Here is a 23,230-nt window from a genome sequence, read left to right as displayed (position 1 = left end):
AATCCTCAAATTCACAATTGTTTTTTTTTTTTTTTTCCTTCTTTCTTTCTCTCTGCTTTTTATTTATATATGACGAACATTAATAAGAATCTTTCTTTCCTCTTCTTATTTACGTAAAGTTTTTGACCTTTTTATTCCCTTTAATTTTGTATTTATACAGAAGGTTTAGGTGTTTTATTATCTTAAACATTAAATCACAATATTTAATTTCATTTCCCTCAATTTCATAAACAAAAGAGGGACACATAAACAGTGTTACAGTGTACTTGCACACACACTGGTTTTGGTTTTCAACATCGGCCTTTTTTTTTTTTCGGCCAAGAAATGTCGGCTTGCTTAAGCAGCGGCGGCTCCGCCGCCGCATACAGCTTCGAGTTAGAAAAAATAAAATCGCCACCGTCGAGCTCAACCACCACGACAACCAGAGCTGCTTCACCGTCGTCAACAATCACCGAATCTTCAAACTCACCGTTCGCAATCTCGACAAGAAAGCCAAGAACGCAGCGGAAACGACCAAACCAGAGTTACAACGAAGCGGCGGCTCTCCTCTCCACCGCTTATCCCAACATCTTCTCTCCCTCCTCAATCAACCACTTGTACACCAACAAGAAAACTCATCAGAATCCTCACTTCTACGGATTCGACGAGGAGGACGCTGAGCTGCTTCTACCCTCTGAATCAATCGAGGAGCCGGACTTTCTCTTTATCCCGGCGATTCAAGCCAAACCGGATCTCTACTCCGATCAAAAAGAGGTGAATTCCGGTGTGAGTATCAACGAGTCGGAGGTGAGTCAGTTTGAATTTTCCGACGAGTTCGACGCGGAGTCGATCCTCGGTGAGGACGTTGAAGAGGGGATCGATAGTATAATGGGGAAACTCGAACCGGGAATCAATCGTGGCCGTCGAATTAACCGGTTAAGTCAGATCATGACGATGAATAAATTCGCCGAAAATATCCCACTGGGACTTGGACTGAGAAGCGCTCTCAGAGACCACAACGACGCTAACCGGTGGAGAATCCACACCGTCGATTTCGAACAGATCTCGCCGCGAATCCAAACCGTCGTTGATGTGAAGACGGAGGAGGTTAAGAAGAGCAAGAAGAAGAAGAAGAAAGTTGCGGCGGCGGCGGCGGCGACGGTGCCATCGACGGAACCGAGTAAAGAAGAGGCGGAGGAGAGATCAGGCCATCATCCGATGTTGAAGCTCGACTACGACGGCGTTTTGGAAGCTTGGTCTGATAAAGCGACGCCGTTTCCAGAGGAGATTCTGGGATCGGAAGCTACCGGAGGAGCCGACGTCAATGTATGTCTGATCTCTTTCCTCTCTCGGCGTTGAAAATTTGATTTATTTCTTTATTGGTTTTAAAAATTAATTAATTAGTTTATCGTAACTGATAATACGTGTTTCTGTTATAACTAGTAGTGTGATGCCAAGTGGAGCTTATAGTGTGGGTGTCTGAAGGGAGTGTGTTTTTTTGTTTTGTCTTAATGCTCTTAAATAATCAATATTTAGTGTAGTTTATTAGCGGCCGCTTTATGACGAAATTATGCAAGTTTCTGACAAGAACTTATTAAAATTTTCTGAATTTTTTTTTTCCGTAACGTACTTATGAAAATGTGAATAATTAAACATTTGACTTTGTTTAGATGGTCTTTTTGCTCTTTTTATCATTTCAAAAGAGGAAAACAGCTTTTTATCGGTTAAGAAAAGAAGGTTTCTTTTTATTTGTTCAATTAGACTTTAGACATTGCACGTGAATTTTCACGTATTAGATAAATGAAGAGGTTCAAAATTTGTTTCGTATATATCCGTCTTAGTCATACTCCTTTTAGCATAAAAGATATGTGTATGTTATATGTTGGTTTGTGAGGTTCACATAAGTCTCAGAGAACATAAATGAAAATGTGTCCATGTGAACTAATGTGGAACATGGGGTTTGTGACAGGCCAGATTAGCTCAGATTGATTTGTTCGGAGACAATGGAGTACGAGAGGCAAGTGTTTTGAGGTACAAAGAGAAACGTCAAACTCGGCTTTTCTCCAAGAAAATTAGATACCAAGTTCGAAAACTCAACGCAGATCAACGTCCTCGAGTGAAGGTATCTTCACCCACCTTAATGCGTGGTTAAAACATGTAGGTTTTACCATCCATGATATCATTTTATAGTTTACACTGGGGTTTTAACCAATTCATAATGCTTATACTTCTAATTACTAATGTTTTAAAACTAACTAACAAACAGAACCATAATGTAAATTGAATTAGTTTTTTTTTGTAACACACGCTTAACTACAGAGTTCTAATGGGAACTGGTGAATTAGTGCGCATCCTAGTGAATTGAATTAGTTAATAAAACAATTATCATCTAAAACTAGAAAACAGTGATATATATACATAATTAGTGGAAACAAACTAAGGAAGTAACAACTTTAGGATTTGGTCAAAAACTCAAGTGCAAAAGATATACATTTGATCTTTGATTAAGACATTGAATCTAGTATTAATCTTACCTTCTTTCTGTGGTTGGTGATTGGATTGGAACAGGGACGATTCGTGAGAAGGCCCAGTGCAAGCCCTCCAAGTTGTCAAAGATAACAAGGACAAGTTAGCCAAGATTCTTCCTTTTATTTTTCCTTCTTAGTTTTTTATAAATTTTGTCACCCTCATTTTTGTTCCTTGATTTATAGTATAGGCTTTTTTCCTTCCTTAAATAAGGATTATGAAGAAGATTTTAATTCAGAGAAAGTGAGGGATCAAAACGAATAAAAGTTGTTTTCTTGTTTTTGCATAAGGATAGTGTTGAACTCAAGTCATTGTATAAATATATATACCAACGGTAAATTGTTGGTTGTATACAAACTTATTTATGCACGAAACAAGAGGGAAATCAAATCTAATCAAATAAAACCAAATGCTATGTGGGCCAATTATTTTATGTATAACCAGCCAATGTACGTGTCCAGACACCTAGTTGCATACCAACACTAACTAGTGTCTCTAAGGACCTACCACTGTTAGCTAAGAGATCTTCATCGATACGGATGGAGTCCTCCATAAATAATGGTTGATGCAGATTGAAAAAAAAAAAACAATTGTCAAGATTTTATGATTATTATACGCTAACCTTTTCGAAGACGCATATAACGGTGCTTCCACCAAATGAAAATAACCAAGCTGAAAGTTAAGATCGAGTGAGGTTAGAAGATATTTTCTTGAAGTGTTGTTCTTGAGAAAAGACAAAACTGCTTCTTACATGTCTCCTTTTTTCACATGGTTCCCTAACAAAACTGGGGCTTGAACGCAAATCAAACTCGAAGAAAGCAAAAAGCAAAACGTATTAAGACAAATACTCTTTGAGAGTTTGTATATTATTATGTGAATGAATAATTGTATAACTCGTTATACCCATATTTATAATAACCTCAAAACCCGTTTTTCTTATTCTTTTAAGAATAAATAATTATCGAGAAAAAAATAAAATTTTCTAATCCTATAATATGTACCATCCGATCCTATGAATGCTGGACTTTTACTAGTGTACAAAGATTCAAGACATTTCCAGATGCAACACTGGTGTTACCCCAACCATTGTTGCACCGGTTGCAGCAAAAGCAACATGTTACAGATTTATTAGTTGACCTTGAAAAATATATTATTCTGATTCGTTTTGTAAAGATGGCTTTCAAGAATTCATCAACTCGTTACAACTTCAGAATCTAACATTACCACATGTTCAATCACTAGTCATGATATTTCTAAGAACCTTTCCAAACTTTGCCGTTGATACCACCGGACGTGGTAAAGCCAGTTAAGCGCAAGCGTTGATACTATCGTGCTTTTTGTTCAAAATCTGGTAGGAGGAATGCTTTACACTATAAATGGTATCAGAAAAGGCTGACTCCATGCCATGGGAGAGACTAGAGTCCAAAGCCCTCCTAGTTAACAAAAAAAAAACTCTGCCGTTGATATAATTGACACGGTTCGCTTATATAAGCACGATTTGTTTTACTCCTTTTTTGACGTCCCCTTCAAATAATTGATCAACCAATTAACAAACTAGTTTCGTTATTTTTGATAAAAACTAACACACACAATTACATTGTTTAAGATACTTAAGATAGTACCGTCAAAATAATAATAATAAACATCTCAGAGACCACCGTAATGATCTCGCGACTACGACATGATTGACGTCCTAAAAAATATATTAATTATTGAAAAAAGGAAATGATCAAGAATCAAGATCATTAGTATTCTGTTACGCACGTTTTGAAGGCGAGGAAGACGAAAGTCTGCTTGTTTTTCTCTCTTTCTCATCATCATATCACACCACGTACCATTTCAAGATCCAGATTTTGATTTTCAGACAAAAGTGTAACTCGACATGGGAACGTTCACGAGCTTACGCAAAGCCTATGGAGCCCTCAAGGATTCCACCACCGTTGGTCTCGCTAAGGTCAACAGCGAATTCAAGGTCTCTTTCTCCTGATCTTCACATATGTTATGATCTATGCATGTTCTTGATTCTTGATCGTTATACATTATTAGGATCTAGACATCGCGATCGTAAAGGCAACCAATCATGTAGAGTCTCCTCCCAAAGAACGTCACGTTCGTAGTAAGTTTCCTCTGCTACTCCAAGATTTGGATATGATTCAAGAACTTTAACATATGACGGGTTGTGTTTGTGCAGAGATATTCTCCGCGACATCTGTGATACAACCACGAGCAGATATTGCTTACTGCATTCATGCATTGTCTAAGAGATTATCCAGAACTCGCACTTGGGTTGTAAGTTCTTTTCTTTCTTGCTCTGCAAGTTTCTTCCGAACAAGATCCTATATTTGCGTTTTAGTTTTGATAAACAAACGTACCTACAGGTAGCAATGAAAGTGTTAATAGTCATTCACAGAACGTTAAGAGAAGGTGATCCTACGTTCAGAGAAGAGCTTCTAAACTACTCTCACAGAAGACACATTCTCAGAATCTCCAACTTCAAAGACGACACAAGTCCTCGTGGTGAATATTTATACGTTTTATAGGGGATTAGTGTCTAGGCGGGTGTTTAGGCAAAATAAAATCATTATAGAAAAATTGTTTCGCTTATGACGGTTTATACCAATTTTTAGAACATTTATATGCATTTATCTCATCATCTCTTAGTTTATCATATTGTCCGACGCAGCTTGGGATTGCTCTGCTTGGGTTAGAACATACGCACTCTTTCTTGAAGAGCGGCTTGAGTGTTATCGCGTCTTAAAGTATGATATAGAGGCAGAGCGTTTGCCAAAAGCTTCAGGTGCAGCTTCCAAGGTTTGTCTTCTCACGTCTCATCATCAAGAAACTGTCCAAATTTTGTTACAAATCTTTGTGTTTCAATTTGTTATGTAGACGCATAGGACAAGGATGTTGTCTGGTGAAGATCTGTTAGAACAGTTACCTGCGTTGCAACAGCTTCTTTTCCGGCTTATCGGATGTCAAGTAAACTTCGCCCTTTGCTTTCTTACTATTTTGTGTTTGCGTGCTAGAGAAGATATCTTCCTTATTTGTTTTCAGCTTTGCAGCCTGAAGGAGCAGCTTATAGCAACTATCTAATCCAGTATGCTCTTGCATTGGTGCTTAAAGAAAGCTTCAAAATCTATTGTGCTATCAATGATGGAATCATTAACCTTGTAGACATGGTTAGTTACAAAGAAAGTTACATTACCTGCCTTTGCTCCGCTATATACTCAAAGATTGTGTATCTCTCTGTTTCATTGTAGTTCTTTGAGATGACAAGACATGATGCAGTGAAAGCTCTAAACATATACAAACGAGCTGGTCAACAAGTGAGCCGCGCGCAGCTAAAGTTTCTTTTGGAATATATTAAGCTTATCTTCATAGATGTTAAGCTTTGTTTGTTGATGTGTTTCCTTTGCATAGGCTGAAAATCTAGCTGAGTTTTATGATTACTGCAAAGGGCTAGAGCTAGCAAGGAACTTTCAGTTCCCAACATTAAGACAGGTTGGTTCCTAGCTTTCACTTCTTGATTGTTGTATAATTCACTCCTTGGTGCTAACCAAAAAGATCTGGTTTCAGCCTCCTCCATCGTTTCTTGCAACAATGGAAGAGTACATTAAAGAAGCGCCTCAAAGTGGTTCTGTACAGAAAAAACTGGTAAGGATGATATTCATCTCATCAATATTCTCAATTCTTGGTTTCATTTAATCATCTCAATATGATTTGACATCTTGTTATGATTGTATTAACAGGAGTATGAGGAAAAAGAGGAGGAACAAGAACCACAAGAAGAAGTACAGCCTGAAGAACCCGAAGAAGATGAAAACCAAAACAAGAACACCAAAAATGGTCAGCCGCTTATCAAAGAAGAGCAAGAGGAGCCTCAAGAGGAGAAAGCAGAGGAAGAAGCTGAACCTTCACCGTTGATAGACACTGATGATTTACTAGTGAGTCTTCTTCATCTGTACATATATTAAAGCTACCAAAACTTATAAAAATATGACCCTTTAACTTGGCTTTGGGCAGGGTCTAAATGAAATAAACCCTCAAGCCGCAGAGATAGAAGAAAAAAATGCATTGGCTCTTGCAATATATCCACCAGGACATAAAACTTCAGGCCCATCTAATAGTCTAAGCTTAATAGAAGCTGGAGGAAGTGGTTGGGAACTTGCATTAGTCACACCACAGAACAACAACAACAACAATAACAATAACCCTCGTCCTACAATAGCAACAAAACTAGTAAGTCTCTCATTCAATTTTGAAAACTTTCTATTTTTAACTCACATGGTGTATCTGTTTATAGGGTGGAGGATTTGACAACCTTCTGCTAGATAGTCTCTACGAAGACGACACAGCGAGAAGGCAGATCCAATTAACCAATGCTGGTTATGGATTTGGAGCCACTGCAACAACTGGAGAACCAGCATCATTGAACCCGAACCCGTTTGGGATGCAACAAGATCCTTTTGCAATGTCTAATAACATGGTTCCACCAACCAATGTTCAAATGGCAATGCAACAGCAGCAAATGATGATGATGAATAATCAAAATCCATATACAAACAACAACTATTCACTTTATCATCAGCAAAATCATCACTTCTCATCAAATCCTTCACCTTCTTCTTCTAACCCATTTGGTGACGCTCTCCTTGCTCTTCCTGCTCCTCCTTCATCTGCTACTCAGCAACAACACAACCATCATCATATGCTCCTTTAGGAAAAGCTATCTAAATAACTTGTCTCTTGTTTTTTTTATTGTTAATTTCGATTAAATCAGGTTATATATTATTATTATTCTTCGATTATTTACTAGTATAAGACTCTTCTGCATTGTTGGGATAATTTTCCTTTTTCTCCTTTAATTTTGATTTTTATTTCAGCTTAATATTTGTAATGCTTACTTCTCTTTTTTTTTTTATATAAAAGATGTTCAGAATATAGAACCAGACAAAAAAAGAGGGAAATTTATAATTAAATGCACTCTTGACTTCTCTTGTCATAAAACCGTTGAAAATCCGTAAGGTTGAAGAAAGGCCAAAGAAACTCAAGTCTTTTAAACAACAATTATAGTTTTTTCATATTGTAAACTGTCTTCGTTTAACATGAATTAGGGTTCTTTTCATCATTGTCTCAGACAAGTCTGAGTTACAGAGTTGCGTCGTGTGTCTGTTCGTAATCTAATTTTTTCACCGGTGAACTCTTCATCTCCTCATCTTAAATCGCTTGATCTTAAATGTTCCTGATTTGTAGCATTTCTGTAAATCCTATATATATATGATTCTCATCTTTGATGAACCCAATCTGCATCTTCACAAAACTCATTGATTCCTCTTAGCTTTAACGATATTCTAAAAAATGTCTCACTGTCTCTCCAGTTCCTCAAACCGGCGTTTCCGGCATCCATCACTCAACCTTCGAGTCTCTCCGTGTTGGTCATAGTAGTCAGAGCATAGCCTCTAACCTCCTTGCTTATGGGATTCTCTGAACTTCAAGAAAGATAGTAAGTTTATGGGAATCACGGTTCTCTTTCTTGATGAAAAAGTAAGTAAATCTTCGATTTATCACACTTATTTAATATAATTATTTTAATTGATTTTCTGATTCTTTGTTAAATAATATTATTTGCAGATTCCGTGATTCATGGGTTTAATTAAAAATCTGTTTATTTGCCTTTTCCTTTTTATCTATGTTCCTTTTTCTTTGTACATTTTCAAATAACCTTATAATAAAAAATATTTATAAAATTTAAAAATGAAAATATATTTTATATATAATGTGATACATGAAAATGGAAGTTCACAAAAATAATATTGATTTAAAAATAAAAAATCTTCCTTTTAAAAGATAAACTTAAACAACATAATATATATTTTTAAAATATAAGTATTTTATTTAAATAAATCTATTCCTCATAATATTACAAAAATAATTTAAATAACATAAACTATGATATCTTTAATAAATAACATTTTAATTTTTTATAATTTCCTTTTATAAATTTTCAAAATAACATATATAATAAAAAACATTTATAAAATATAAAACAAATATATATTGTGATTTAATAAAAAGACAGTTTACAAAAATAATCTTGATAATTTAAAATTTAAAATAATAAAACAAATAAATAATCTTCCAATTTAAAATTTATCGGTTATGTTTTTATATGCAACTTCGTACCAATCATCTTTTTAAATTTTTCTAAATTTTATTTTTTAAAATTACGTATGCAAAATTATTAAAAAATAAAAATATATTTACACATCTAATATGAAGAACCAAACTAATACAAATAATGCAGTTAATATTATTTGCCTCGATGAAATTTAAATAGTTGTATTTAAAATTGAAGAAATATATGTAACACAACATAATTTTATCTAAAATAAAAAAAAAATTAACTTAGAGTAATATATTATTATTTATCGTAATATGTTTTATACATATAAATTATAGAACGACTCAACATAACAATAAATAAATATGAAATACTCATATAATATTATAGGGGACATTTTCCAAATATGACTTAAAACTTGATTTTATCCCAAAAAGTATATTCGAACTTGAATCAAATGCAAAAGTAATCCAAAAAGTTAGTGAAATTACAACCATCCATTTATCACCAAACAAAAAATCATAATTTATTTTTATGACCAAACCCAAAAAGCTAGTGAAATTAACACTATCTTACTAAATATATTTACAATCTAAGACAAAAATCAAATTAAATTCAAATATTATAATATAAATTTAATTCTATAGATCAATAATATTATGGGCGACTCGAAAAATATATGTTATCCAATATATCTAAATAATAACTAAACAAATGAGATATTATATTCCAAAATCAAGATAAGTATAAATTACGGTATGAAAGCCTCACTTGATGACATAAGTAGGACCCAAAAAGATTTATTATCAGTTTTTGGTGGGATTTAGTTTGAGATAACTGCTCAAACTCATCATCTCAAAATAAAATATTAAAATCGTATATCCGAAATCTAAAAAGAGCAACACTAATCTAGTTATCATCAGTTGCTGGATGTAATTTTATGAGAGAGTTATAATCATGATTTTTCTTTTAGGAGATTGATAGTTGATGATGAAGTATCTTCTAAATTATTAAAACTGAAGTACAAATTTAAAATAACCCTAATTTTTCCTAAAGAATTACCATCTCATGCCATTGGCTTTAATTATTAAACCAGCCAAATTAAATTGATAGAATTAACTTTAAATAATTACAAAACCAATTAAACTTAAAATAACGTGTTTCAATGATTGTCTTCTCTAAATTCATGGGTTGTTGGTAGATGCAAATTATTTTGTCAAATTTGTAATTTTTATGAAGAAAGGATTGATTTTTTTTTAACACAATGAAGAAAGGATTCATCATTTTTATATTGTAATGTGTTTGGCTTTATCAGTTTAGGCTCTTGGGTAGTTCTGCATCACCACGTCACATCGATCTCCTTTTTTTTTTTTTGATATTTGAGGCTTGGATGTGAAGCGACACTTAGCTTTGATAGTAGCTCTTTATTTATATGTATTAACCATTAGTTTTCTAATGAATGGTGCTCCTCCTTCTGCTTCTGTTTATGAATGCTGATATTGCTTTGAAGTCTTTCTACGATGGTAACGAGTTAATATTGTTTGTTTATTGTTTTCTTTTCTTGAATTTTTCTGGATATTTTTTTCCTGAATATTATTGATGGAAAAGAAAAACTTTTCTTGGTATTTTTTTTATTACTTCCTAAGATTGTTCCTAATATTTTTAACATGGTTAGTATATAACTATCAGATTCCTAAAATTTAGCTATACCTTAAACGTAAAAGATTACGCTCTTTTACTTATCCCAAGAAAATCTAATATATAAATAAAAAGAAATTAGAATATTCCAATACTAATAGAATAATATTTAGAAACATGCTATAATATACAATAATTAATAATGGAATCGATAATATGAAATGGAAATAACTTGGATACCTTTTCTAAACCTTATACATACAGTTTGTATATTATATGTGTTTTCTAAACCTTATACATACACTTTATAGATTCTATAAATACCTTTTCTAAACATTATACATATACTTTGTATATTTTTCAAAAAGTAAATGAAAATAAAATGAAATGAATAAACTGAATAAAACCCACAAATATACTTAAAACACTAATATTTTAAACTTTAATGTTTACTTTACCAAATAAAATGAATAAAAGCACAATAAAAAACACAATGCCATAGTTTAAAAATGGAAACTAAACGCATCTGTCAAAACTGAATAATGTATAAGTTTGTAATAACAACATCTAAACTATTAAGTTTATAGCATTGCCAAAAGTTAAAAATATATCATTATGGAAAACAAATACCCGCGCATCCGCGCGGGTCAAAGGCTAGTATATATTAAAACAGAAGTCATAACCTTGATTCATGTGTGATTTTTTTTAAAATGGACCTAATGGACCTATTCCTCTAAAATTATTTTACATTTAATATCTAATTTTATCATTTAAATTTTGGGCCTACCAGAAATTTTTATTAGGATATCAATAATTGGATTTAAACAATACTCCCTCCGTTTTTTAATATATGTCGTTTTAGACAAATTTTTTTGTTCCAAATTATATGTCGTTTTCGGTTTTCTATGTAAAATTTATTAATAATTAATGTTGTATGACCAATGGTAATATATCTTCTATTTTTATATTGGTTAAATTGTGGTTAGGTAAATAATTAATGATGTTTTTGTTTAGAAAATATAAGAAATTAATGGTTTTTTTAATTTATGTGCATAGCTGTAAAACGACTTATATTAAAAAACGGAGGGAGTAGATGATTCAATAGATTTATAGATAATATAAATTAAATAGATATAATTTAATGTTGTAATACTATACCTTCAAATGCTAAATATTTAAATATTTGTCTATGTTAAATTTTAAAATTATAAAGATTTTTTTTAAATAAGAAAAAATCATATTATCTAACAATGATTAATCTTTATTACCTTAAACCAATGAAAACAAATTTTAAACTATATAGTTTATTTTAAAAATTAAACAAAAACTAAATGTTTAATTATTTACTCGATAATATAAATTTATGAAGCGAAAAATTTAATTTTTTAAAAACTTTCTAAATTTGTGAAATGTTACAATATCTTTGAATATGACAATAAAACAATATTTTACTAATATTTATATATATAGTTACGATTTTAATAATGAAATAATAATCCGAAAATATATATATAGAAGAAGATACAAATACATGTGAAACTTTGAAACAATCTATTCAATGAAAAATATACAGTAAACTTATTATGTTTTAAAAATCGATAAACACATATATATTATAATACATACCAATTTAAAATTGAAAATAAAATATTTATAGAAAAAGAAATAAAAATAAAAATCTGCGCGGTTGCGCGGGTCGAGATCTAGTCCTCGTTTTAAGTTGTGATTACTGGTTATTCTTTAGACGATAAATCATAATGAATAATAAAATAATTAAGAAATAAAGTTTTGTTTTCATTAAAAATATAATGTGATTTGTGAGGGAACATACTTCGCAATTCTTTCGAGAATGATGATTTGTTAGGAAATTGCAAAAATGGTTTTCTCACTAATCAAATTACGCCGCAATTTTCTCGCAAATTTGTGATGGAATATTTTTTTCTTGTAAATTTACGAATGAACAGTTTCCCATGCAATTTCTTGTAAATTTGCAAAAATAGTTATCTTGAAAATTTTTTGTAATATTTCCTCGCAATATTCTAATTAGGTTTTTGCAAATTTATTAAGTACATGGTGCAAAATCTGTCGTAATGCTCTAAAAAGACTTGAGAGGGATTTGTGTAGATTATTTTTAAATCTCTTGCAAAACCTTTGGAACTATGTAATTGCGAGAAAACTAAACAACTCCATCACAACTCCCTAGCAAATTTACGAGGGTTTTGCGAGGCATTTAAAATATTCATGCCACACCTTTTTCAAATTATCTAGAGAATTGCGACGTAACTGTATATGTAATTTAAATAAATATAAATAAAATTTTGCAAATACATCTAATAATATTATTTTTTTTTGTAACAGAAAAAATGAATCGTTGGTATTTTGCAAATAAAATTTAGATGTATTTTGCAAATACATCTAATAATATTTTCATAACTAAAATAAACATAAGTTTGAAATTCATTACAGAAAATTAAAATAAATATTAATTTAAAATAAAATAAAAAAAATAAACATTCGAATCATCCTCGGAATCGTTGTCTTTGGCTTGAGAATTCTCGAAAGGCATGGTAGTAGTCTAAAGAATGGTCGCAATCCAGCTCGGTACTCTTGTCACTTTCCCAATCTCCGGATCTTTGTGATTGAACATCTATGCCTATAATGCGTATATTTCATATCCTGAAACTATTATTTCTTTGTTTTTTAATGTTGAAAATTCTGTTCACTTTCGCCTATTTATAAAATTTTAAGAAAATTTGTGAGAGGCTTGCGTAATAACTGAGAAAAAATTGCAAAATATATCTCCCTTGCAAATAATTAGATACCTATATTCAAAACATGTTTTAATTTATTCAATTTTCGAAAGAGAATTAGGATGAATCAGGTATGACTTGCAAATCTTTCGCAAATCTCTCCAAAATTGAGGAAAGAATTACGATGAACCAAGTATAACATATAATATTTTGCAAATCCCCAAAATCTAGTGGATCCCTTGACATTTTCCCCACCACCTCACACTTTCTGTCACTTATTCAAAATCTTTTACCAACTTTAATTAATTAATTGGATAGACATTATTTTATTCGTATTTACAACTCGTTAGGGGATATCCCTTCTCAGTTATCACTTATCAGTAAGGAAATCGTAACTAATGAATGATAAGAAAATATTTTTTTACAGTTTGGCTTATAATTCATATGTGTTTTGATGTTGTATGTACGTATTGTATTGTTGTTCCATTAATCCAGTCACATGACCAAAAAATTATAGTTCATATGCAACTTTTCATCGTGGGTGAACCCTTTTATCTTTTAAATGATGAGAAATAAAAAATATATATATGTGTAAGTTGACCGCAATAGTGGAATATCAAGTAAGACTTGATCAATTAAAGGCCATGACAACGAGACAGAAAATTATGATACAAAAATCTTAAATTTTGCATACTTAAGATGGCGGGTCAAAGCGACTACCTCAATGTTATAAATTATCATCAAGGCTTACACAGCCGTGAACTGAGCAAATCTTTTCTTTTGTTCATCAAGCGTTTATTAACAAATTAAAACTAGATTCAAAGCTGATGATCGGAAGAACACAAACCCGTTGATTGGAAGAATACAATTCTAAAATAAATGGTAGTTTAGCGGATACAAATTCAGTAAAGGTTTAACATATACAATTCCAGAATCAAACACACGCAAAGGTTAAACCAACAAAACATAATATAAGAAATATAAGCTAACGAATCGCTAACACCCAAAAAAATAATATTAATATAAGAAACGAGATCAAACCACTAAAACACCTAAACAGAAACACTAACAATACATACCATCGTTTTTCAAAAGAAAAGAAAGAAAAACAGTACATACTACTAGGGACAGGCATAAGCTGGATACTTACCATTTGCAGTATACTTGATACTTATCTTACTGGTACGAGTAATAAAACTAGGACTTGTATTTTTTTTTTTTCTTGACAGCAATACAGAAACTAGGACTTGTATTTAACTTACTAAAAACGATCCTTGTTATTTCGACTACTTGTTCAAAAAAGAGTTACTTTAAAATTACTTATCCGTTGTATTATTTGGTATTGGGGAGTATTTGTGATTTACTTACAAATATTTCAGAATATATAAACATTACTTACTAAATAAAATACTCTACTAAAAATAGACATGAAAGTTTATTTTGTTTTTTTGCTAGAAAAGTACGGTAAATTTTTAATTCAAATATTTGTATATATTCTAAAGAAGCAAAATGATTTTGATATAAGAGTATTTTTTTGCTTTTCGTAACAACAAAATGTCTTTTATAGTCAAGTAATGAGTAATACAAATAGAATAACAAATTTACTTTCATACTTCTTTTGGTATCCATTTATTTTTCATACTTGTTATTTGTTTTATATTTACAAATATCTAAATTATATTATTTGATATTCGACTTGATAATGACGAATACTTGAAAAATCAAAACGAGAATAGGATGAATATATTAGTGGGTTGTTCAAAACGAGAATAGGGTGAATATATTACTTTCACCTCCAACTTTTTGAGAGGTGAACATGTTTTGTTTTTTTTTTTACTTTATTTAGTTATTTCACATGGAATAGAATGAGAAACATGTAATTATTGGTTCTCCGACATGAAATGTATTTGGACTTTTCCTTTGTGGGTTGGCATCAGCTACTCAGTAAGAAGCTTATTCGATTAATATGTTTGATGGGGTAGTTCGGCCTTTGGAGGGCATTCATGTGAATGATTCCAAAGGATTTAAACTGTGCATATCCCGAATGTGAAGTCCGACACCAAACTGGTACAGGTTGGGATAAGTATGATGTGCACGCTGATGAAGTCGCACTTACATGACACCAAATTTAAACATGGTGTGTGATATCTCAGCATCTATTACATTTGATACATTTGTCATAAAAAAAAAAATGTGTCAAATGTAGTAGATGCTGAGATATCACATTTGATACATTTCTTATTTACAAGTCAGTGATCAAATAGTAAACTTATCCTTTAATATAATTTTATGAAGTGTCATCTTTGTTTTTTTAGGAAACCAGAATATGCTTTCATGTTTTTTATAGTAAAAAATAGAGTAATTCTGTAATAGAGTTACGTTAGAAGTGGTATCAAATTCAAGATTAATAAATGTAGTCATCACCGGAATGACACCAGATCGACCAACGAATAGTCCTTTCCACAATTTCATTATAGAGTTACTCTATTTTGTAGTAAAAAATAGATGAACCATTGGAGATGGTCTAAGTATATACAGTATAACATTTTTAAATTAATAATCTGTAAATTAATATACACTAAAAACCTCTATTAAATAATATAATTTTATAGTCTCAAATTAAGTTTTTGGTTCAATTAGTATATCGATAAATTAATATCTCTATAAATTAATTTAAAAAAATATAGTTTTGGTGTAGTCCTAACATTATTATTTTATAGAGGTTTCACTGTATATACATATATCTCCTTTTATGACATCCACATTTTTTATACATTGACATTCTTTGTTTTGTTTAAATTAAAAATAATACAAGTTATTTGACCGCAATAATTGAATAACTAGATGATAATCCGTGTGCATGCGCGCAGTGGTTTTTTATAATAATGTTTGTTTATTAAATAGTTTTAACATTTTGTAACACTACAATCTTTATTGATTAGAAAATGACGAATATACATGTTCGTCTATTAAAGATATCATCGTTGTTGAAGAGTTAACGTATTACATCTCATTTTAATTATTTTTAACACTTCATATGCACAAAAGAAAATTAAGTTTTGCAGTTGACACAAATCACCAAAACCAAATAGGCAACATTGATTGTATAATGACGAAAGGGGATTAGGTTTTTTGCTCTCGATTTGTTTACTATTGACTCTCCATAAGTGAGTTCATTTTTAATCTCTATAAAATTATGCTTTTATTCTCGTCTTTGTTTTATTGATATGAGTTAAGTTTTTTTTTTAACTTCTTCTATAAATTCAATAAATTAAATTAGTGTCAATTTTTTTAAAAAATGGGTATCTGTAAAAATTAGTTTCACTTCAGATACATATCTAAGAATCAAAATTTTGAAAAAAAATCACCGGCAAACTATATTAACAGATTAGTATTCAAATCTAATATATCAAGCTGTTATAGAATATAAATAAGTGCAGTCTCGAAATATATGTCTGTCTAGTATATATTTACCAACTTGGTCTAAAAATCATCCAATTCTAGAACGACAAAACAAATTACTTATTTCACCATTTTGGGTAATATCTGAATCCATACGGGTAATATCTGAATCCGAATGGATATCCGAAGATAACCAAACATATGTATACTTAACCTTATATTTCAAGTTTACTTCTCTCATTTTATTCAAAGTATTTATATTAATGATGCTTATTGCTCAAAAGATAATATACATATAATTATGGAAAAAATTATTTGCTACTCACTTAAAATATATATCAAGCTCTTGTTTCTTGCATTAACAAAAGTTGCATTTAAAGTTTCAAAACAACAACTAAATTCTAAATTAGTGTATTTCTATTTTTAAAGTTTTATCTCCAAACCTATTAATAGTTTAATTTTAAAAAAATTAGAAAACCAGTTAAAATATATTTTAAATACAAAAAAACTTAAACAATGTATCGTTTAGTTATTTTTTCTTCAAAATTTAAATATCCTAACCCAGCCCAAAATATCCAAACCGGAACATAAAATACCCAAACCCGACTCGTAGTGTAGAAATATCTGAACGGGTTTTATATTTTTATACTGAAATACTCGATACGAACCGGAACGTGTATCTGAACGCCCACCCCTACGATATATGATCATCATTTGTATCTTGCTTGAACAAAAAAAAACATTTTAACCATTGATCACAAAATTTTAAACGTGGGAATTTTACCATTTTTAATAATTTATAGTCATTTTTTAAAATTTAAAATATAACATATAAGAATAAATCTAAATATTTTTATTATATGCTTAATGTGATTGTTTAATTTCTTTTAATAGTATAAAATTAAACAAAAAATAGAGAGGTTAGAAAAATTGTTATCAAACATCTATTATTCATAATCATTAATTGTCATATATATGTTAACCATATTAGATAATTCCGTAGTTTTTATTTAAGGAAAGAAAAAATATTCTTTTGTACACTACTAATTAATTTGATAGTTAGTTTAATAAAAATATAGTATATGTTTATATAGACCAACTTATTTTTCTATCAATTCTAATAATTACTAGATTAAGACCCGTGCCTTGCGCGGGACAAACATTATATATAAAAATTATTTCATATATTATATGTTTCTAACATATTATGAAATAATAAATATATATTGAATAATTAAAAATTCATTAACTATTACTTATATAATTAAATTGGTGCAAACATATAAATAAATTTTATTAATCCAAAAAATATTTTTTCTATTTGATATGGTATATAATTAAATTTAAATGATAGTAACATATATATAGTATATTTTAATATTAATATTTATGAAATAATGTTTTTTGCTCATATATTTTTCTTATCATTTGTATATGTTATAGTAAAAAATTAAAATTACTGATAACAAAATTTTCACTGTAGGATTAATAGGTTAAGTAATTTATAATATTTTTTAAAATTAAGTTGTCAATATATTTTCAAAATTTTTATCAAAAAATTGATCAAAGTAAAATTAAAAATTAAGATATTTATATATTTTTATGGCATATAGTTTAATTTAAAATGATATATATATATATATATCTTTTATTTTTAATACGTATTAAATGATACTTCAACTTATATGATTTTTTAATCATTTGTATCATGTCATAACAAAAATTTTAAACCATAGACCACAAATATAACATATAAAGAATTTTTAAATGTTTATTATAAGGTTACTATGGTTGTTTAATTTATTTTTATAGTTTAAAATTAAACAAATATAATATAAGATACACTTATTTTTTATCAAATCTTTATTATTCAAAATCATTAATTGTCATATATACTTTAATCATATTAAGAAATTCCGTGATTTTATTTAAGAAAATAATGAAGCACATTAATAGTGTATTTATGGTTAGTTTAATAAAAAACTTATTATATATTTAGATGGACCAATATATTTCTAAAAATTCTAAAAATCATTCTAGTGATGACATGTGGCTACAAAAAAATGTTATAATGCTTTTCAAATAATATATAGGGGATTTTTGTGATGACACGTGGCTACAAAAATATGTCGTAATATGATTAATATATAGGGGACTAATCATGCAATACTTCACGTCTTAACCGATTGAGTTTGGGCCATGATATTGATAACGAGACCTTGAATTATGACTTAGAAAAATCTTAAATTCGGTCTAATTGAGATATCGGGTCAAATCGACCATCTCACAGGCTTTTCACAGCCGTGAACTTGAGCAACAAATTTTTTTTTTTTATTAATAAATTAAAATGTGCACGAATACAATTCTAGAGTTGAAAAGGTTTAAATGGCGGTTTAAGAGGTACGGACGTAAAAATTGCAAACCGACGAATTAACAGATAAAATATCAGAATCACACTTCACACACATAAAAAAAATTAAGGAAAAACAAAAGAAACGACTAAATCACCAAAACATCCTACTAAACGAACTGCTAATTGGCATGACTTTGAGACGAACAATCGATTTCAAGTTTGAAAAAAGTTAACGCCTTTTCATTAAAAAGCCAAGATCTAAAAATCTACACATATCTCATTATATTGCTTTCAACACACCAAAGCCACAAGAAATTCTGTTGCTACTCAAGATTTGGTTTCAATATCCCACCTACAAGGATTAAAATCTCAACATCGCAATCAGCAAATACAATCTAAAACCTTAAGCAGTCTACAGAAGACATATACTAAACACTAAAGAAAAGATCAACAAAATGCAATAAACCCCAGAAAACCCCCAAACGGGATCAAGAAAGCAATTGAATGGAAACAGAAAAAAAAATCAAACTGAATGTCACTGGTACGTACATATCAATTTCCTTATCCATTTTAAGCATCATCACATACACCATCGTATACAATGAATTAGAATGTCTTTGTTCACATAGTATAATATCTTCGTTGTTTACTACATGACTACATTTATGAATCTTGAATTTGATACCATCGACCGTCACCATTTGTGCAAATTCTACGCCTACTCTTGAAGTGTGAACTTAATCTTTGTCTGATGGTTAGACCTTTTTATTTTTTATTTTTGAACAAAAGACCTTTTTATTTATCATTTCTTTATTAACCACGAAGTTTTTCCTGTATTTTTACCTTACTAACACCGATATCAAAAGCCACTTTAGTGCATATTATTTATCTCTAAATTTTTCAATCTCTAATTTTCACAATTAATTCTAAATAGTTTATAGACAAATGACAAAAAAAAAATACATTTTACTAACATAAATAAGTTTCCTCTTTATAAAAATTTGACATATGATACTATATTAGAAATTGAGATATTATACATCTGGTCACTCCAGAAAGATAGAAAAAGCTTTGCATGATAATTTTTCAGTAAATAGCTATTGCTGATTTATTTTTGTAGTGATAAATTTCATAGCCCACATAATATGAAGTTTCACAAATGATTAAAATCCTTTTTAGTAAGGTGATTACTATGTTCTTTCTTATTAGTCTTTTTCATCAAACTATGGAAAGCAAAAAAGAAAAATCAAACTGTGGAGTCGATTTATCTCTTGACACTGATCTCTTTACACGAAAAAAAAACACTTTTCAGTTTACAAAAAAAAAACACTTTTTCAACATTATGAATCAAGTGGCATTCCACTTTGACGTATTTTCATATTTTGTTTCGGTCAGAGTAGAATTTATTAAGAAAATACTTATTATTCACTAAATTTTTTTTAAGAAAGTGGTTGCATTTTCGCTAAATTATTTCTTGATGCATTTATGTTTTCCACCCCGTCATACATTTATGACCAGGTACATAGTGGCGGCGCTTGCCGATTGCCTTTTTTTTTATTTGTCAACTAAATGCCGATTGCATTATAGATACTTGAATCGGACGTATGTACAGTATGAATTATTTACAGTTATTTATATATGTAATATATATACACTTGACTAAACGGCTCATACTCTAATCTCCTAGTTTTTTAGTCAACTTTATGTTATAATATACATATATATACTCTATTCTATTAGTTTTGTCAACTTTATGTAAAATATATATACATACTCTATGCTATTAGTTTTGTCAACTTTACGTAATAATATATATATATATATATATATATATATATATATTCTATTCTATTAGTTTTGTCATCTTTATGTATAATATATGTATTATTTCTAAAATAAATATTTAATAAAGTCATAAACACCATAATTATTAAATTTTTTCTATCTTAAATTAGATTAGTATGATGATAAATTATATAAGAGAATAAGATAATCTTGCAAAAAAATAATAGTTTTTCAATAATTTCTAAATTGATAAAATACAAAATTTTACATATATACCTAAAATTTTATATTAAAAATATAATTCAGATATTTTTTTTCTTTAGTAATTTTATTTGTTTTCTATTTAATTATCATATCAATAATTTTTCAAAAACAAATTCTGGATATGCATTCAAGTTTATAAGAGCTTCATACAAGATAATCGAGTCTATACACATAATTATCTATAAAATAAATGATTACATTGTTTTAAACTTGTTAATCAACATTGACGTTAATTAAAAATTATATATTTTATAAACCTCTAACTTATGAATATATACAATTATATATATACTCTAATATGTTTATAAATATTTATTTTATTGTGATAGTTAACATTATCATTTATAATTTCGAATTTTAATATTTTTTACTAAGGAATTTTAAAGGTATAAATATAAAATACAAATTAAAAATTTTAGAAATTAATAATTTAAACAAAAAATATTATAAAAGAATTTTACTGTAGTTATGCTCTATATTAAAGATCTCCACTTGAAAGAGATTGTTTATGCTTTAAATGTGTACTAGGTGTTAATCTGTGCCCTGTGCAGAGTAAATGGACTAAAAAATTTACAGTTTTCAGTCTATAAATATTAAAAAAGTAAAAGTTATAGTCACAAATTTTACATATTATATAATGAAAGATTGAACGAAATTAAGCATGTTTATATAAGGTAAACTTCGATTTTTTAAAAAAACTTGTGCTATTTGTTAGGAGTAATTGAAGTATAGTTCGTGGAAGCAAATCTATAAGAATAAGCAAAGATTTAGATAAAATTAGTTATGAATTTAAGATAAAACGAAACATATGCAATAAAACTATTGCTTTCATAATATAAATTATGAATATAAGATAAAACATAGGCAATATAATTATACAGTAGATGAAAGTTTAGTATGATATATATAGTCATAACTGATAGGGTTTAGACCACAAGAATTGAGTCAATCAAATATATTCCATCACGAGACTGATGGCAAAAAATCCTTACAATTTTGTGTATAATTTTTAGTTGGTCATGAAAGTTGTGTATAAATTGGTAGTAACTTTCCTATATTAACCGAAACCAGATTGCGTTATATTGATTGCATATATCAATTTCTTATATTTTGTCTATTGCATAAATTACGGTCAAACGTAAAATTAGCAAAAGAAATCAAGTAAATCTAGGAAACCAATATTATTGGATTTGATATTAAAACACCATTAAATCATCCATTTATTTAAATTATAGGGTTGATTCCTCGTTTAATTACTTGAATCTATAAGTTTTGTCATATATAATAAGATTATATATATGTTTAGAAAAATGGTATATGACTATACAATATTGCCCATAACAAACCCAACTAACAAAAAAATAATGTGTCTTTCTACAAAGATAAATACAAAGATGTTTGATTACTTTTACGTTTGTAAATACACAGATGAGAAGATGAGAATAAGTCGAGGTTTTGATAACATTATCTTCGTGTACATCCGAGAAATATAGCTACGTCTAGAATATTAAAAAAAATGTTATAATGATTTTCGTATATGCATAAAAAGGAAAAAAATTGCAAATACATATATATATAAGAAGTAAAACCTCCTAGATATCAAATGTTTAATGTGAAAACATATAGTATAATCATTATCTAGTTTTAATGTGCAATCGCATTATCTAATTCTACAATAACACTTAAAAATGGCAGTTATATTAATCACACATGAGAATAAAGTTAATAAATAAAAATGTTCCTCAAATAACAAAAAAAAAAAAAATTATCAAACCATGAAAAGAAATGGAACATCGTCGACACCTTCGTTCCAACAATCATTATTGCATCTTAAACTCAAATGAGCAGCCACGTTTGAGAAGTCGTGCAAGGAAAATAGTTTTTTTTTTTTTGAAGTGCAGGAGAAATGGCTTTGCAATTAATAGCTCTAAAGAAACAAACGGTTATCTAATGCAAGTGGATCAGTCTGGATGATATATACGTATTTCTAAACCTGAATATCAAAATATTTGGCTTTATAATGGTGCAAGAAAAATATGTATTTTTTATTAATTTCAGACGGCATTCTGTAATTATCATTTACTTAACACAAAAGCAACTAATGATAAAATAATGTACAAAATACAAATAGTAGAAAAACATAAAAGCTAATTATGTTTGCATTGAAACTGAATATATCATATAAGCTGAACATTTTCTCTAAACCATAACTTATTATGACATCAAGAGAGTATATCATTCAAAACATGATTCAGAAGATATGTTCAACACACCAATAATCTTTCGGACTAGTGATAAAACAATAAAAATCTACTGCATATTCCTTATATATTAACTGAAAACATTATAATTGGTAAACTATATCATGTTTTATTATTAGAATGCTTTTTAGGTTGTTAAAAATAGATTGAT

The 23,230-nt window shown here is 29.1% G+C and overlaps 2 protein-coding genes across 3 annotated transcripts; both read left to right on the top strand.

The window, feature by feature from the left end:
* Positions 1–2,812, top strand: LOC106388956 (protein CHLOROPLAST IMPORT APPARATUS 2). Of its 2 annotated transcripts, none has more exons than XM_013829135.3 (3): positions 1–1,305; positions 1,949–2,101; positions 2,548–2,812. In XM_013829135.3, exons 1-3 carry the CDS (start codon positions 325–327, stop codon positions 2,596–2,598), a joined length of 1,185 nt encoding a protein of 394 aa, XP_013684589.2. In that variant the 5' UTR covers positions 1–324; the 3' UTR covers positions 2,599–2,812. The 2 variants fall into 2 exon arrangements, with proteins under 2 accessions (XP_013684589.2, XP_013684594.2); XM_013829140.3 differs by having other exon boundaries at positions 33–1,305; positions 1,949–2,136.
* Positions 2,813–3,630: 818 nt separating this feature from the next.
* LOC106388947 (putative clathrin assembly protein At5g57200) lies at positions 3,631–8,108 on the top strand. Its single transcript, XM_013829122.3, has 13 exons — positions 3,631–4,477; positions 4,552–4,621; positions 4,697–4,794; positions 4,884–5,022; positions 5,189–5,316; positions 5,395–5,484; positions 5,568–5,684; positions 5,766–5,831; positions 5,926–6,006; positions 6,082–6,159; positions 6,255–6,449; positions 6,529–6,744; positions 6,809–8,108. Exons 1-13 carry the CDS (start codon positions 4,388–4,390, stop codon positions 7,223–7,225), a joined length of 1,785 nt encoding a protein of 594 aa, XP_013684576.1. The 5' UTR covers positions 3,631–4,387; the 3' UTR covers positions 7,226–8,108.
* The last annotated feature ends 15,122 nt before the right edge of the window (positions 8,109–23,230 follow it).

The sequence above is a fragment of the Brassica napus genome, chromosome A2 (assembly GCF_020379485.1).
Source record: "Brassica napus cultivar Da-Ae chromosome A2, Da-Ae, whole genome shotgun sequence".
NCBI classification, from domain to species: Eukaryota; Viridiplantae; Streptophyta; class Magnoliopsida; order Brassicales; family Brassicaceae; genus Brassica; species Brassica napus.
Note: the sequence above shows the minus strand (reverse complement) of the source record. Positions and strands in the feature narration are given on the sequence as shown.